Source organism: Lingula anatina, chromosome 1, assembly GCF_051362555.1.
Source record: "Lingula anatina isolate TDL-2025a chromosome 1, LinAna3.0, whole genome shotgun sequence".
NCBI classification, from domain to species: Eukaryota; Metazoa; Brachiopoda; class Lingulata; order Lingulida; family Lingulidae; genus Lingula; species Lingula anatina.
Window position 1 is genome coordinate 16788849 of NC_141767.1, and position 18368 is coordinate 16807216.

General features: G+C 33.7%; 2 protein-coding genes across 2 annotated transcripts; both read right to left on the reverse strand.

Moving 5' to 3' along the window:
- Positions 1-185: 185 nt before the first annotated feature.
- On the reverse strand, positions 186-14827 carry LOC106177085 (afadin- and alpha-actinin-binding protein). The gene is made up of 14 exons (XM_013559761.2): positions 14675-14827; positions 13582-13939; positions 10958-11097; positions 10361-10529; positions 7257-7395; positions 6952-7027; positions 6503-6659; positions 4141-4216; positions 3915-4022; positions 3365-3477; positions 2847-3011; positions 2513-2627; positions 2216-2348; positions 186-1977 (listed from the first exon to the last, which is right to left on the reverse strand). Exons 2-14 carry the CDS (start codon positions 13900-13902, stop codon positions 1635-1637), a joined length of 2055 nt encoding a protein of 684 aa, XP_013415215.2. The 5' UTR covers positions 13903-13939; positions 14675-14827; the 3' UTR covers positions 186-1634.
- A 243-nt stretch (positions 14828-15070) lies between these two features.
- LOC106177083 (E3 ubiquitin-protein ligase RNF170) lies at positions 15071-18365 on the reverse strand. Its single transcript, XM_013559759.2, has 5 exons — positions 18063-18365; positions 17209-17423; positions 16950-17023; positions 16505-16627; positions 15071-16218 (listed from the first exon to the last, which is right to left on the reverse strand). The coding sequence occupies exons 1-5, from the start codon at positions 18251-18253 to the stop codon at positions 15922-15924; spliced, it is 900 nt and encodes a 299-aa protein (XP_013415213.2). The 5' UTR covers positions 18254-18365; the 3' UTR covers positions 15071-15921.
- Positions 18366-18368: the final 3 nt, after the last annotated feature.

The window sequence follows — 18368 nt, forward strand, 5'->3', positions numbered from 1 at the left end:
ATTATAATATTATTATAAAATTAAGGATTATTTAAACGTTTATGTCACTTGGAATTAAGAACAGATGTTTGTGCCCAAAGTTGCTTGTCTCACTGTTGAAATGCTTTGATATTGTTGCTTTTAATTAAAGCATTTTAAAAGAGAAATAAAAGTCAATATAAGGATTTCTCAGAATCAATAAACAATTTTAACTTTTTTCCTGTTTTTTTTTTATTTAACCTTATCCAAATTCCAATAACTGGCACATACATAGATAACGCAAAATGAACAAAAGTACACAGAAAATAGAACAGAAAAATAAAATACACGAGATAATAATAATAATGCTAGAGTTACAAAGTTTTTAGCATGACTTTGCAACACTATATGTATAATATCCTAATTTAATCAATATGATATGTATAAACAAATAAATAGCAATATCAAAGAAGTCTGGTCATTATAAATCAAATATTCAAGTACACAAAGTGGCATTACGGTGGGCGGATTATGCTTGAAGGAATGTAATGGCATTTAGCTTTCACTTCTCTCCACAATATATTTAAATAACGAATTAATCACAACCAGTTGTTATAAGAACATCCAGCAATTTGTTTCACATACTACTTTTCACCAATATATGCACATAAATCATTGTGAAAAGATTTTTTTCTGCAAGCAAATGTTTTCTGTTTACTTGGCAGATAACTCTGCTTGGTTGTAATAGATTTCCTCATCACTATACAGTGATATAATTTTAAAAATTCATAATTAAAATTCAGTATTAACTTTTTTTTATCATGTCATCTGAGAGGAATATGATGAAATCTTATGTTCATGTCAAAGATACATTACAAAACAATATTGAAAGTTCTTGTTTGTTTTTCGCTTTATGAAAACCTCATTGATAAATCTATGATTCATAACTGGCAGTGTTACATCTTGTACAGCATGCACAGAAAAAGGTGCAGCAATGCTAACATAATCAGATATATTCATCACGTATGTACACAAAGAAATGAGCTCTGAGCTTACTGTATAATATTCACAACCTGAAGAATCTTTCATCTCTACACTGATACTAGTCCTAATATCACAAAATGCAGCAATTTTTATCATTTCAAATATCACCAGAATGTAACACTAATTGATAAAGCAAGTACATATTATTGTGATATCACAAAGGCTGAACTGTTATCGACTACACTCAAAGTTAATCTGAAAGTTTTTTTAGCATCTGAAGCCGAGATCTTACCCATCACAACAGAGTATTTTTACCATTTGGTCCCATCTTAAATGCATCATTTATCCCTTGAATCAACTGTACTTCAAGTTGCAACAATAAGAATCATCGCAGAACATATTTTTGAAAAATCAACCATTATAATAGAATGCCCAGATCTTAAGTTTCGAACATTACCCAGACAATTTCAATATTTTTTGTATTGGTCCAATAATATATTTTCAAAAATATTCATATAACATATTTGGTCCCTTTTGTGGGGAAAAATAACAAAGAATTGGTCCTATAGTATATCTTTTAAGAAATTCACATATCAATACATTTGGTCCCATTTGAGGAAAAAAAAATCTTTATATAAAATTACCCAAAATAGAAATCTCTCACATCAAATCAATATACACCATTGGTCCCATTAAAAGCCATATGACCCTGTTCTGTCATCTTTTCTCCAACTGTTTCTGCCTCCATCCTCTCCCTGTCCACCTTTCCTGTGATTTCCTGTCCCGGACTTACCAGCTGTCCCAGACATACCAGCTGTCCCAGACTTGTTAAACAGAGCCAGTCTCACATTGGCAACATGTTCCGCAATCCTCTGGCTGGAGTCCGAGGAAGGCCTGCTGTTGGTGGCTTCTGAAGATCTTCCGTTGGACGATATATTGGAGCGTCTGGTGGAGGAGGACTGAGATTTGCTCAAATTTTTGGAATCGCGTGACCTAGTTGGACTGGGCGAGCGCTTGGTTGATGTGGTTGAACTACTACAAATTAAGAAAAAATGCTTAAAACAAGTTGAAAGGAGGATTTCTTAATGAAAATAACATAAACAAATCTATTAAAAGGTCTACCAGCATTTGGGGCTTTTGTGAACCATGCCAAAAGAAACGGGCAAACTTGTAGGATTATTATTAAAATGTCATCTAGAACAACAACATGAAGGCCTCAGTGATAACAATATACTTCATTTAACCAATAAACCTGAACTCTAAAGTGCCTTACCTGCTGTGTTGGTCATGTATCAGCCCAATAGTCCTGTATAAATCAACTGTAGATGGCGTCTTGAGACTTTCAGTTCTCTCAGGCAGTGGTGAGAAGACGGGGTTGGCTGGTGTCAGCTTGGCCATGTCAGGTACTATAGAAAATTAAAGGTTCCGATAACTATCACCAATCTATTTTAATTTATCTCTGAGAATGTTTTCAAATGTCTAGTCTTCATACACAGGTGGCAGATGTTCCATATACTCATTTTCTGAGGATAACAATATTTTTGGTAAGGTCAAAGGCTTATTTTCTTACCTGAGTAGGAATGGGAACCCAATACTGAAACACTTTTGTCCATGGAGCCAAATGGAGTCATGCTCATGAACTGGTCCCTCAGTTGCCTGGCTTTCTCTTCTTCAAAGGCTCTTTTCTAAAGTGAAGGTGAAACTAGTTTTAAAGTAAGCCAATTCAAATTCTGAAGGCACAAATATGCAATATCAAGATAATCGATTCATACCATATCTGGGAAAAACAAATCCCATAAGAAACTTTACTATAAATTGCCAATTGCTTCTGGCTTTCTGGTAATGAGAGCTTTTTTATACTCTTAAGGAAGGATAACTAGTTTTACTATGAACTTATTAACTACCTCTCTCCCCAGTCTGATTGCAGCTTCAGTGAAGTTTTTCCTTTCTTCCTCAAAATGCTTTTTCTGTTGGTTGAACAGCTTCTTCTCTGCAGTCAGAGCTTCACGTTCTTCGAGCAGACAGGGGTCTTGGAAGGCAGAATCATTGTCAGTATTCTGCATTGATTGCTGGAATATATTTGTTTATTGTTCATAAATAATCTGAATGCTAATTGCCCTTAATACTGGCTGACTCAGGACAGCAAGAAAAAAAAGGAGGGTAGCATAATATCATTTTTGTAAATAAATTTAAGTAAAAACTTTACTAAGGCTCCGGAAGAGTGGCATTTCTCCCATTCTGAGACAAGATGGCTATTGAACCTGCTGTTTTATTTTGTTTTGGAAGACAGTAGGCCTAATCCACTGACCCCACTCCAATACACATCTTTATTAAATAACCAATGACACAGTCTACCAAGATATGCAAGAGAATGAATTATGTTATTCCCTCACACTGTCTGCTATAACACACATAACTTTACCTGAATAAGTTGTTCTTGTTGTTTGATAACCTCTTGATACTCAAGGATCTGCTGTTGTAGCTTCTCCACTTCTTGATTGCTCTTTTCACTTTCAGAACTCAGTCTTCTGTCAGCTGAAATGAGGGAATAATGCATTATCATCAGGTAAAAAAGAGCACATAATAATAATACATAAACTGAAGCAAATTTCAAACTTCAAGACTTTCATGATGTACACACATCAGGGTACTGGAAAATCATGTTAAATAATGTTTGGTAATTCAAAAGTATCAAAATCACAATATAAAAATTTTGAGGGTTCTTTCCAGGCCCACTCTGTACATTTTGGTTGTAGATTCTTAAAGATTCCTGAATTAATGAAAAGTAAATTTAAAAAGAAAATAACTCTTTAAAAATCCATGGGTACAAGTTCTGGCTTGCAATTTTTCATCACATTTACACAATATAAAAAATATCAAAATGAAGAATAAAAATCCTAAAATCAGGCATAATCCTGAACTTTCACCCATAAATATCAATCTCTGTATAAAAAAACTCTTATGTCCCTTACTCTGTTCTTTTTCCAGGTCTCTTACTCTCTGCTTTAGCTGTGTCCACTTGTCTTTTAAACTTTTCTCAATCTCATCTCTCACCATTTCATAGGGCATTTGAAAGTAGCCTAAAATGAATAAATTGAGATCTTTTCAAAACAAATTCTTTCATGTTGTCATTCTTTTAAAAAAAATATTTTTTAAAATAATTTGTTTTCAAACAAATTTATAATACAGACTACCAACCATCAGAAAACTCTGATGTAGTGCCAACTGATGCTTTGTCATCTTCACTATCTTCCAAAGAGTCTTCATGGTGTATCTAGAATTAAAAAAAGACATCCAAGAATTATAAAACAAAAATGCATTATCACATTATGTTTTTCTTGAAAGAACTCATATTTAAGTACCAAATGGAATTCATACCAGGCTGTCATAACAGTATATATACAATTTAATATTTGACTTGCATATAGAATAAAATATAAATTTCCAACATAAATCTTTCTTTGGAAATACACTGCGACAAAAATGCAGAAGGACAGCTTAATGTGTAGGAACTAATAGGAGACAAGATCTAAACTAGAGGATCAGAGAGGTGATACCACCTCTGGATATTGTACCACCAGCTGGAGTAAGCTCATTCATATGGAAAACCGAACCAGTCTTGTGTTTGACCACTACCAGTCTTGTGCTTGACAAGCTCCATAAAATGCAATAAACAAGAATTCTCAAAATATAAAAAAAAAAAATAAAAAAAAAAAGAAAAAAAGAAAAAAAAACATAACTGTATAAATGGTCCTATCAATTTTCGAATTGACCTGTATTTTCCTCACATTGATCACTCCTGTGATTTTCTAGACTCGAAATGCATATTTGCTGATAAAAAAGAAAACCAAGGGGCAACACTGGGCATATCTCTGCTATTTTTGAAGATATGAGGCGCAAGAAAATATGCAGTTTAGTTCATGGTGAAAAAGAAGGACAAAGGTCAATTTCAAAGTCACAGTATAAGACTTCCTATTCGAGTTCAATAGTAACTATGGGCATTTCTTTGCCAATTTTGGAGATATAAAGGCCAGAAAACATGCAAAATACAGTTCATCATAAAAAGTAAGTCAAAGGTCAATTTCAAGGCCACAGTTAGATTGCCAGTATATGCTTTCCTATTTAAGTTCAATAGCAACTAAGAGCCTACCTCTGTCAGTTTTCTGAGATATAAGGGTGACAAAATTTGCAAGGTTCAATTCATGGTGAAAAGTAGGTCAAAGGTCAATTTCAAGGTCACAGTAAGATTGCCAGTATATGACTTCCTACTCAAGTTCAACAGTTACTATGGGCGTATATCTGATAGTTTTAGAGATATAAGGACTGGAAAATTTGCAAAGTTTAGTTCATGGTGAAAATTAGGTCAAAGGTCAATTTCAGGATCACAGTAAATTGCCAGTATATGACTTCCTATTCAAGTTCAATAGTACCTATGGGCGAATCTTTGCCAGTTTTGGAGATATAAAGATCAGAAAACTTGCAAAGTGCAGTTCATGGTGAAAAGTAGGTCAAAGGTCAATTTCAAGATCACAGTCAGATTACCAGTATACGACTTCCTATTCAAGTTCAATAGTAACTATGTGCGTATCTCAGCTAATTTTGGAATATTTCACATTTTATTTTCACCACTGAATATTGAATACTGAACTTATTGATATATAATGCAACGCCTAAGCCGAATCCAAAAAGGAAAAATGGACACCACCTTCTGTGTTGCACTTAATGAGCTCTACAAAAGGCAAAAAACAAGCGGTCTCTAGCATTAACGGTTCCAGAATTAGAGAAAGTTTTCAGTTTTGGCTGCTACTCCCATGAAAATGCACCGATTGACACCAAACTCAAAAAGATGAAAGATGACCCAAAGGGTAACAACTACCCATAATATTAAAGGTAAGATCTGTGTAGTTTCTGAAAATCAGCAGAAATAAAAAAAAAATTTTCGCAAAAAATTAAGATTTTTAGAAAATTTTGGCCCGTTTGACCTTGAAATAAAGGTCAAAGGTCAAATCCAAGGGCATATTTGGAATCTTCACATATGACTTTCAGTCACACTTCTATAGTAATTTTTCCCATAATTCCTTCGATTTGGGAGATATTTGGCATTGAATTTTCAAAAATTTTGACAAGGGTGTGTTTCAACGAGCGTCATGCCCAGGCCAATGCACTGACTGAGACAAAAAGAACAGGGGGTTCAAGTTGAGATTATATGTGACCTAAATCCAAGAGATGGGAACATGGGTCCTTGCAGTCTAGGAGGAGAAGCGGTAACGGTGACTTGTATCCGGCGCCAGCACGCGGAGCTGGCGGAGCTGCAGGAGCCGTACGAGACGGGTCGGGACTAAAACCATGAGTACCGCCAGCGTACACGCTGGCGGTACTAATTAATTGTCTGTGAATGACAATGATATCCATATCAATCTAACCATTTTTCCTATATCATTTTTTTTTCAGTCTTATCTATAACCATTTCGTGGGGCATTCATAGATAATAATAATAATAATAAAAGAAATTAAGAATTGAGCACTTAAACAAGTGGATTAAATTCAGAGGAATGTATACCTGATCTTTCCTGGGAGATGGCTGTCCATTGAGCAGGCCTACCAGTTCTTTTTGCATGTCATTCAAGCACTGCCGTAACTGACCATTTTCTACCAGTAGTTCTCTCTGTTTGTCTTCATAGTTAGCCACTATAAGTCTGTACATGTCTTCTTCGTGTCTGGAACAGGTCATCAAATATCTGATTAATCAACATTTTCCCATAATGTAATATTACTGATTAATAAATATCCTTCTTGTGGCATAGTAAATCAAAAATATATTTTGAACAAAAATCATTAAAATCATTTCTTTAAAAGAATATTCAAAAATCATCAAAATCATTTCTTTAAAAGAATATTCACAACTGTAAAGCAACAGTTACTGTTGCTTTACAGTTGTGAATATTCTTTTAAAGAAATTTAAAAATGGTAAAAATGGGATCAGAAAAACAAAAATTCTCATTTGCATACTTGTTGTTGCTGGTTTTGGTTTTCCATGTACTTCTTTTGCCATCAGCTCTTTGGAGTGAGTTCAAAATTTCCATTCCTGCAATTTATTTAACAGGTACAACAAAAGTAAAAAATTATATATTCAACATATTTAAAGGTTTTATGTAAAGTAAACATCTTTTTGACATTAGTGTCCATTCTTCCTAAAACTAATGATTTATGAAAAGATGCAATTGTAAACCATTCCATAAAAGCAATTACAATAACCCTTGAGAATTGTTAAATCACTGATGACTTGCCATACTTTTCCTGGTTAAACATTTTACCTATTCTTCTCTCCTGGCTTCTGTCGGTGAGAAGCTGGTTCAGTCTGTCTTTCAGTCTGTTAAGTTCCCTTTCTTTCTTCTTCACTTCATGTTTGTATTGCACATCTTTATGACTTAACGCAGACTGCAGTTTTTTAACCTATATGGAACAAATAGAGCATAGTAACATGTTGATGATTACATTTACAACTAATACATAGAAGTAACAAATATCTTATTAAATGTTAATGTTTAACTGATGAATTATAATCAAAGGAATTGGATTCAGCAAATGTTACAAACAACTTATACAATATTTTTGTAATTACCCCACTTGTTAGATATCAAAATAAATAAATAAATAATGAGATGACTAAATAAAATGAAATATAAATAAAAACAAGGCAGCAAAGCTGTCAAATGTACAGACAAAAAGCAGGAAATTACTATGCACAAAATAGGCTACTGTCAATTCTGATGCAAAAGTACATTATGTTAAACTGTAAATTCAACATCAAATTTTAATTATGCTCAACAGGTAATACCAATGAAAGTAAAATGTGTAACAAGCATAAGGCTTCAGGCCCATGAGAGTTCAAGTTCACACTTTGAAAATGTATAACTTCCAGAATAAGAAGCCAATTAGACTGCTTTTCCAACTCAGGCTGCATGCCGATTTTCGAACTTGACCTCCATTTTAGTAAGATGGATTACTCCTTAGAGTTTCACGACAACAGGCCTATTGGTTTTCCTTGAAATGTGTTTACAGTGTTGCATATATGTTGAAAAGTGAAAGAAAAAAGCATAACTTCTACAATAATGGCCCAATCATGCTGATTTTCGAACTTGACCTGCGTTTTATGAATATTCATCAGCTCTTTAAATATAAAGCCCAAAAGTAAAACTGCCTTCCACTTATCGTGTTTACAATGAAAGTGCAAGGTGCCGGCAACGGCGATGACGGCGACGACAGACGCAGGTGATGGCAATATGTACAGACACATCTGTACATATTTACTGTACTGTTTGAGAACAGTAAGTGACATGGTTTTTCTCAAATGGTCATCATGGGAGCAGTGCTCAAAATAGGTTTTTTTCAAATTTTGATGCAATATTACATAATGTTTAACAACATAATGACCATCAATTTTTAAGAATAAAATATTAGTATCATGGATATTCAGAAAATGTGACTAGCAAAGGTCTTCAGGCCCATGGAACTTCAAAGCCACAACTTGAAAATGCCAAAATGTAAACAAGACAGCACTTTTCTGAAATGGGTTTATTTCCATTTTTAACACTTTTTTAACATAAAACAAAATTAACAGTTTACTGCCATTTTTATATGACCAACTAAGAAAATTGATGAGATGGGAAAAATATCAATAGAATAGTGTTAAATGTCCAATTTCTTCCATTCTGAGATTCTGAACATAGTGAATGATTCAATCTGACAAACTGCAATGATATGAGTTTATTTCCATTTTTGAAACTTTATTACACAATACACAATAACAAGTTTAACATCATTTTTACAAAATCAACTAACAATGTTGTAAAGATGCAGGAAATGTCAAAAAAACACTTTTACATATCTTATTAATTAAATAATGAAACTGTTAACATGCCTAAGAATTGAATCTAAGGAAATGTAAAAAACAGCATAACTTCTAAATTAATGGCCTGATTATGCTGATTTTTGAACTTAACCTGCGTTTTAGCAGGATTGACCACTCCTGTGAGTTTAATGACAATTGGCCTATCTGTTTTTCTTATATTGTGTTTACAGTGTTGCATATATGCTGAAAAAAGAAAAAAAAGCATAACTACTAAAATAGTGGCCCGATCATGCCAATTTTTGAACTTGACCTGCGTTTTAGTAAGATCAATTTTTCCTGTGAGTTTCATGACAACAGGCCTATCGGTTTTTGTTGAAATGTGTTTACAGTGTTGCATATATGCTGAAAAGTGAAAAAACAGCATAACTTCTACAATAATGGCCCGATCATGCTGATTTTCGAACTTGACCTGCATTTTATGAATATTCATCAGCTCTGTAAATATAAAGCCAAAAAGTAAAACTGCCTTCCACTTATCGTGTTTACAAGGAAAGTGCACGGCAACGACGGCGACGGCGACGACAGACGCAGGTGATGGCAATATGTACAGACACATCTATATATATTTACTGTACTGTTTGAGAACAGTAAGTGACATGATTTCCCTTAAATGGTCATCATAGGAGCAGTGCCCAAAATAGGTTTTTTTCAAATTTTGATGCAATATTACATAATGTTTAACAGCATGATGACCATCAATTTTTAATAATAAAATATTAGTATCATGGATATTCAGAAAATGTGACTAGCAAAGGTCTTCAGGCCCATGGAACTTCAAAGTCACAACTTGAAAATGCCAAAATGTAAACAAGACAGCACTATTCTGAAATGTTTTTTTTTCCATTTTCAACATTTTTTAACATAAAACAAAATTAACAGTTTACTGCCATTTTTATATGATCAACTAAGAAAATTGATGAGATGGGAAAAATATCAACAGAGCAGTGTTAAATGTCCAATTTCTTCCCTTCTGAGATTCTGAACATAGTGAATGATTGAATCTGACAAACTGCAATGATATGAGTTTATTTCCATTTTTGAAACTTTATTACACAATACATGATAACAAGTTTACCATCATTTTTACAAAATCAACTAACAATATTGTAAAGATGCAGGAAATGTCAAACAAACACTTTTACGTATCTTATTAGTTTAATAATGAGACTGTTAACATGCCTAAGAATTGAATTTGAGGAAATGTGAAAAATATGCTGAAAAGTGAAAAAACAGCATAACTTCTACAATAATGGCCCGATCATGCTGATTTTCGAACTTGACCTGCGTTTTATGAATATTCATCAGCTCTGTAAATATAAAGCCAAAAAGTAAAACTGCCCTCCACTTATCGTGTTTACAAGGAAAGTGCACGGCGCCGGCATCGCCATCGCCATCGCCATCGGCATCGCCATCGGCATCGCCATCGGCGACGACAGACGCAGGTGATGGCAATATGTACAGACACATCTGTGTCTGTACATAAAAACTCCCAGTTTATCTACTCACCTCTTCCTTCTCTGCTTTCACCTTCTTGCTAAGCACCTTATTTTTACTGACTAGCTGTCTCTCCCTCTCCTGGGACTGGGAGATCTCCCTCTCATACTGCTCCAGGGAGTCCTTCAGTCTGTTCTGGGTGGACTGGAGGTGGGACAGGTCACTCTCTGACCTCTGTTGTCTGGAAAAAAAAAGAAAACACAAAAAACATAACTTATTGATTGTTATTCAGAAATGTGTCAGTGCTGTGTTGATGAGATTCAGATTTTTAGATTGCTGATGCATAATCATTCAAGGTTTTTTATATTTCTTTCAAGTGACATGATATCATAATCTTCTGTTTTAGAGACAAGTGGATTGACACATTACCCCAGGTGATGAGGATTTCTTTGCAAACAACATATTCAAACTGTCAGACAGACTGCTATTTACACAAACATATGTGTACAAATGCAGGAATTTAGTATTTAAGATTTCTATCAAAACCCATTCTTTTATAGCATATTTTAAATAATCATATTTAATTTAAATATACATTGTTTTAGAAATATTTAACCATTCTGTCATATGTAAAGAGTTCCCATTCAGAAATTTAAAAAAATGTTTTACCTGTCCTCTAACTGTTCTTTCACTCTCAAACTCTTCTGCTGCAGTTGCAACAGTTCATATGTGTTGTTCACCAGTCTTACAATATCAAACGTGTCAGAGGTTTCATGGTATAAGGAAGGGAAACCGAGAGTTGTCAGCTCCTGAAGAATATAGGAAAAGTTACCTAGACTACACAAAGTACTGTTTATAGACACATGGAATTCTGTCTAGTTTTGATTGAGTTTTACCCTCATTTTAGCCTACTTTTATGGACTAGGTTTAAACTAGGTTTATGTGAAATTCTTTCACTTGAGATAATGGATGAAATATCTACAAAAAAAAAAATAGAATAAAATAAAAATAAATAAATAAATAAATAAATAATGAAAAAAAAATAAATAAAATTAAGCAATTTGGCTTTGAATCATATTTTGATTTCAGAAAATGAAAAAAAGAATTGGGGCAATGAGGTAATAAGCTAAGGAAACGTGAAGCAAAAATGAAATGGACGTTCTACTTCATCAAAGATAGTGGACAACAAACATTAACGTGTATAGATACAACCACACTAGAATCTTTTTCTTTAGTTTTCCTTTATGCCCTGGTTTAAACCTACTTTACTCTGTAAATTCTTTAATATAGAACATCAAAAAATATTTATTTTGCTTTACTTATAAAAAAAACTAACAAATGACCCCTTTTATCACTTAAATGAGAAAATTTTGCTTTACTTCTATTGACCTGAACTCCCAGGGGCATTCTCACAATAACAGCACAGTTCTAAATTCAATAGTTTAAGACCCAGGGAGGCCTCTCAAGTTTCAAAACTTCTTTTCTTATTTAAATGTTGGTTTATCGTGCTCTTCTACAATTTACCCCAAGTTAAAAATAATCATTCTGTCATTGTGTGATTTGTGGACTAGATCTTGTCCTCCTTTTTTGTATATTTTGGGGTTACCATGACAACACCACATACAAATGAACTACAGTGGGCCAGCTTAAATGGAATGCTGCACATTAAGTGTAACACTTTACCAATAAAACAAAGCTTGTAACCAAAACTACAGCAAAGACTTTTTTTGAGTATCAAGCTGAATGAATGAGTGCCTTTGAACTTACTCTAATACCCCGTTCACACTACAGTTGCAAAAATGCGCATTTCTATAATCCGAATTTTTCGTGAGGAATTCGATTCGGTATTGCGTTCACACACGCTAAGCGAAACCGAATTACACGTTGAAATTTTCAGGTTTAACTTCCTGTTTTGAACACTCGCGCATGCGCCGCACAGGAAATCTTAAAATACCAACAAAAATTTGTGACGACAAATGCAACTCTAAAGACATTCCAGCATTCTTGAGAAGTATAAGATGGCAAAATAAGTTTATTTCCTCATGTTGTAGTGAGTGTTGACCTCCAAATACGTTTGGTGCAATCGCTAAAGTAATAAACAAGCGTTCATAGATACTCGCACTTATCTGCACATATGCGCAGTTAGATCTGTACAGGTGTCGATTCCGGTAAGTTATCCGGATCGCGCTTAGAAATCCACCTCGCTTGCAGGATTTTGAAAATGCGCATTACAAAAATCCTCTTGCGTTCACACTACTGCATTTATTCGAATTGTGACCTAATTCGCAATTTATCCGGATAACTGAGCGTAGTGTGAACGGGGTATCAATCTAGAATGTTCCTAGACATGTCTTAACAACAAAACCATAAATTATTGATAATGCTGACATAAAAACAGAACATAACAAAAAGAGTTAACGTGAAGTCCAAAAACTAAATTCTCAAAACCACAGCAAAACTGTGATAAAACAGCAAGTAACATTCATTATGTAGATCGGCATTCACTTATGTTATTCAAACCTTATCATAAGACTCAAGGACAAGGGTACATGTATCATTTGCTGAAAGCATTCACTTTCAGGCTCAGTCAAGACCTTATCACCACAGCTTTGGGAAGACCAAAAAACTCACTGCAGCATGCATGCAGCTCATTGCTTTTACCCCATAAAATGTAATAGCAAATAAACATGTTTACCCAGGTATAAAAAATTGTCATTTGATATGGACATTAATTTTTGCTTTATATCTCAGAGACTATCACTTTTCTATCACAAGCATATCCAATAACCACAAAACACAATCAATGAAAATTTAGCTTAGTCAATTGCAATTTTATGATTCCTGCACATAAAGAACTATGTTGACCAAATATGTTGCAACATGAGATGCATGCTAGTGGGTGGACATAGCTCTATTTGGGAGAGAGAATAGTTTTCCTAGGTCAAAATAAGTCAGGTGTAAATTTGTAAGAGAGATTTATCTTACTTAGCTTGATTTATCTACTGTAGCTTGATTATCTATAAACTCTGTTATAAAAGAATCATTATTTGGATATTATTTAGAAATTGCTCAAAATGTAAAGCAATGTTAGTCTTTAAAGCATACAGTCCTCATATGAAAATACCCGAGGTCTTAGACTACATTAAAATGAAATCAAGTTTTTCCCATGTTATAAAGAAAAACTGATAAAATTATTTTAAATAAACAGATAAACTGTTTCAGTATCTCCCCCTATTTCAATATACATTGCTCTTTAGGTCACAAACTATATCCAAAACCAGCTCAACACTTACCTGATTCAGGTACGAAATGCAGTCGTCCACATTATCTCTGTCACAAAACACCACATTTCCACTAGTGCTAAACCTCTGTGGTAGAGTCAAAAAAGGATCAACCTTATCCCCTCTGCCATTAAAAAATGCTGGACCAGTTGAAACAGCTCCATTTTTCAAAGCTCCAGACTTGGCATGTATGCCTATTTGTAATGGGATATCAGGGGACGATTGGTGGCCATTCATTAGATGTGCTGGAGTTCTTGACTTGCTGGCATACAGGGCAAGGAAATCCTGAGTCCCTGGGCTCGCCTGTCTACCCAGAGAAGTCCAGTCTGCCATGTTGCTTCTTCCTTACAGGCCCCAACTGCAGTGTTCTCTACAATTGGGAAGATATGGTGTATTTACTGACAGTTTATTATCAAGTTATTCATGATATGTATAATGTATGCACATTTATTTTTTATCCATGCCCATGTACATGCAGTTATATTTTTTCTTTCGTACCTACAACATTGTGAATTTGACAATGAAAATATTTCAAAAACAATTCAAAGGATGGTGTTAACAGCCCAACTTTCTGAAAACCACAACACTATAGCTTGCTAGTTATAAATATTTGATATTGAATCAGAAATAAGAAATCAATGAATTAGAATGTGGTGTGAGATAACGTGGAGTGTGTGCAGACAGGTCTCAGGTGATTAAATATTGATCTAAAGTGTTTTCTGCAGTGCAACCTTTGAAATTAATCAACCTCACGCTGTTCATACATTATTGGAGAGAGCTTGTTTATGTTATCAAAATCACATTCAGCATTTGTTATAATGTTAATTATAATTCCACTAATGCAACGTCTTCAATTATTTTTCTGGTACAGGATACAAAGTGGAAAGCGTGTTGACAAATGGATGTTAATTGACTTGAATTGCTTTCTTAGTAACAAACACAAGTAAAGAAATTTATTTATGACGAAGGTGACATCAAAATACGTCACCATGATGGCATGAATGACACTGGTGACGGTGCAATTGAATTTGAGGACTCCTTCATTCTAAAAATTCATATATACAACATATAAAGATGTATAAAATTATAACAAAATGACACGTACCTCCCTGATCAATCCATTTTAACATTTCTTCCACTGCAACGAATAAAAGTTGGACTATCTTCAAACTTCGCTCTTCCAGGTAATAAAAAAGAAAAAAACTTTGCGTCGATACTACATACATGCCCTAACCAAGGTTCCAAGACGCACTGCAATGTGAACCGCACCATTTTTTTAATTAAAATAAAATAAATAAAGATATGTCTACCAATATTTTACAAAACTTTTACTTTTCCACACCATATGCCAAATTCTCCCCTCGTTTTGCCCCCAAAACATTCACCATAAGATGGCTCGGTGGTGTTGACCAATAGATTTATTCAGTAAATTTTAATGCATTTCCTTGGAATTACTTGTATGATTAAAAAGACTTAAGGTTAAAAGAGAAAAACAAGAAACTCTTTATTATGCATGAAGTGTCATACATATATTCAAATTTATTATATTTCAGATGAATAAAAAAACCTGAAAGCATTATGACAAATGGTGATGTATTTTTCCCTGGCCAAGGTCTTGGAAAATAAAAATAATTGCACTTAGCAATATACTAGTAAATAAATAGTCATACATAAAGCACATGCATTTGCAAACAAATAGATTCAATGTCAGGCAAGAAAACAATTTAAGTCTAAAACTAACCTGATTAGTCCAGACTCTGAACAGGCAATGGGAAATTTTTCTGGTGGTTTTAAACTATTTTTACAGCATCTATTATATTATCCTTTGACTAGTAAATATTGACTTCAACTTCATATTTATTTTCAGGAGGACACATTTCAAATACTAATTAATAATTATAATAAAATAAACAAAAATATAGACTTATAATAAATAAAAATTTTACTTATAAATAATAAAAAATCTTTCAAATGTAAACTTAACAATGAAAAATCAAGCACATGGGCATATGTGACAAAATATAGTGCTGCACAATATCATTATTTAACAACAAATTTTTTCACTTTCCAGACCTCAGTTTGAATAAAAATGGTAGCATTTTTTCTAAACTACTTTTTTAACCAAATAAGTTAATGACATTCAGTAAGACTACTAAGATTAACACCTAACTTTAAATTTTACACTTTCAACTTTGGCACCCTGAAGAGTACGTGGTTTCAAAGAGCATGGGTGTTTTGGAAGTTTCTATTGACATATACTAATAATAATATGCATCCAGAGACATGAGCTCATAGAATAAACATTTTGAATAATAAAGCCTGAATATGTATCTTTTACAGTGCTACATCACTTCATTGTGACCTTGTTTGCTGAGCCTGAGCTTGCTGAGCTCTATGTTCAACAAAATTCCTATATATGACAGTTATATAGATCATGAGTAGCAAAACTATGAATAAGTCATCTAAAAAGCCTACAAATCCAAAGACAGACTCTGGTATGATATCCAGTGGTGAAATAAAATACAAAATTGCAGCTACAAATACAAGAAATATTCTGAGACGAAACATCCACACTAGTCCTCCAAGTGAAAAGAATTCTGAAAATGCATGGCGGAGTAGAGTTGGAAGATCTCTGATATAGTCCATCAACTGAAATATAAGAATACAAACAAAATTGGTTTTTTTTTTCAATAATCTCAATATGGTTTTGATGATGATATTAAACTGCGAATATTTGAGGAAAGTTTGGAAGCAGAGGACATGATTCATTCAAAGCAAATAGAGTATTTATGCACAAAACCACATCTGAAACTAGATAAAAGGTAAAAAATTACTTTCTGAGATCTTTTTATACAATTTTCATAATATTTAAAACTAGAAAAAAATAATAAAGTTAAAATGACAACATAAAAATGACTGTTGTCTATTAACTTACAGGTCTTGGTTCTCCTGAGAATCTTCTATTATAAGAATTAATTTCACTAGTGATTTCCCTTATGTCTTCGTTTACCTCCTGATGCACCTCTGCCTCACTGAATGAGAACAGTAATATTGTCACCTGAAGTAACAAGACTCAGAAATTAAAACATCTCTTAAGGACAAAGGTCAGAGATCTGGCAAAGTGATCAGGGCTGTAGAGAGCTAAAGACTGAAAACAACTTCTTACTAAAGGTACAAGAAACTCTGACGACATACCTGTTACAATAGTAACATGTGAAAATGAAGCTGATGAAAGTATAGAGTCAGACAAATCAAGAAGACATCTATCCTAACACAGATTCCCAGTGACACTTAACTTTAAATATTTACAAAAAAAAACAACAACAATAAAACAATAATAATAATAATAATAATAATAATAATAATAAAGACTTGGTTACCTGTTGTCTACAAACTGGACATCTCACAGCACCAAGCCATGAACCATGGCGCCAATAAGTGATTATGCACTGTCCTGTAAAAATAACAATGTTGTGAAAATAAAATAAATGGTTTCTTTAAATGTGTGCATTTAATGATAATATTTGGTGTAATTTTGTTAACTGATGAATTTTACATTGAAATGTCTGAAAAAAGTATACTAATCTAACTTGAGTGTCATTAGAAATTATCTAAATACACCACTATTAATATCCATACCACAAAATGTGTGTCCACAGTTGGTTTCTATTGCATAGTTGGCATCATTCAGGCATATAGGACAGGTAATATCTCCTTGCCTAGGATTTGCACTTCTCCTCCCTTGCCAGTTCTGATCTCGTAGCCTTTGTCTCTGCATCCTCTGTCTGGCATCTTCTACATTTTGCTGACTCTCTGGGTGAATTGTCTGTCTTACTGTTGTTCTCTGTCTGTACCTGTTACCAGATAGAAAATGATTAATAGCATGTATCTAATGGTATATATCTGTTGTCTCTTTAATATTTATCAAAACTTTTAATATTCCATTTTATTAATTTTTTTGTTTCTATACATGAAATTCTAAAACACAAGCCTAAAAATGTCCATACCACTATACCACCTAGCAGTCAGTGAGTGTGAACAACTACTCACATTGGTCTGAAGAAGGCCTTTGAACAGGTTGGTCATAAGCTAATGGTACGGAAATTTTTAGGCTTGTATTTTAGAATTTTCATGTATATCCAACTACCAAGCTAATGAACATTCTTGCTCATTTTGTGTTTCTGTTCTTATTATACTCAGTATACAGTTGTCACTGCCTCAAATTGTTTGTACCAAAAGGAGTTGGTACATGACAGTTTACTTGTTATCTAATATGTTGACATGTTATATTATAGTCCCCTTTTTCACTTCAAGTGTGCATCCCCCTGCCCCCTCCCCCCACCAAAAAAGAAAAAGAAATGGATAAAAATCAACTACTAAACAGAAATAAAAACTGTGACTTTGTTTTAACAACTTTCTTTTCAAAAATTGACAACTGGTTTAGATATAACCTGACAGACATTTGAATACAACAGAAGGAGTTTCATATTTACCAGTACATTGCATAGCCGACAATTACACTAACAACTGCGATGAACACAAACATCCCCATCATAACATCGTCTCCAATGCCTTCAATAATTGTGCCCGGCCCAAGGTGTTCAATTGCTTCATTTGTTTCCCTGTCATTCAAGGCAGGGGGGCTTTTAGTCACGCCATCTTCGTCATCTGCCATTGCATCCATCCAAAGTACTTATCCTTTGCGTAGAAAGGCAATAGAAGCGACACAAAAGGTTCTGAAATTGAAAACGAAAGGCTCCAGGAACAATACCGGAAACTGTGTAGTCTCGACTTGATAT

Bases quoted from the DNA above. Each gene is read 5' to 3' on its own strand.
- LOC106177083 (XM_013559759.2), bottom strand. From the start codon at position 18,253: ATGGATGCAATGGCAGATGACGAAGATGGCGTGACTAAAAGCCCCCCT. The intron at 17,424-18,062 runs GTAAATATGAAA...ATCTGGTAACAG, and splicing joins GTCGGCTATGCAATGTACTG to GTACAGACAGAGAACAACAG. The intron at 17,024-17,208 runs GTATGGATATTA...TTATTTTTACAG, and splicing joins CTGTGGACACACATTTTGTG to GACAGTGCATAATCACTTAT.
- LOC106177085 (XM_013559761.2), bottom strand. From the start codon at position 13,902: ATGGCAGACTGGACTTCTCTGGGTAGACAGGCGAGCCCAGGGACTCAG. The intron at 4,217-6,502 runs GTATACATTCCT...TTTTAATTCTAG, and splicing joins CATCTCCCAGGAAAGATCAG to ATACACCATGAAGACTCTTT. The intron at 4,023-4,140 runs GTTGGTAGTCTG...TATTCATTTTAG, and splicing joins TACATCAGAGTTTTCTGATG to GCTACTTTCAAATGCCCTAT.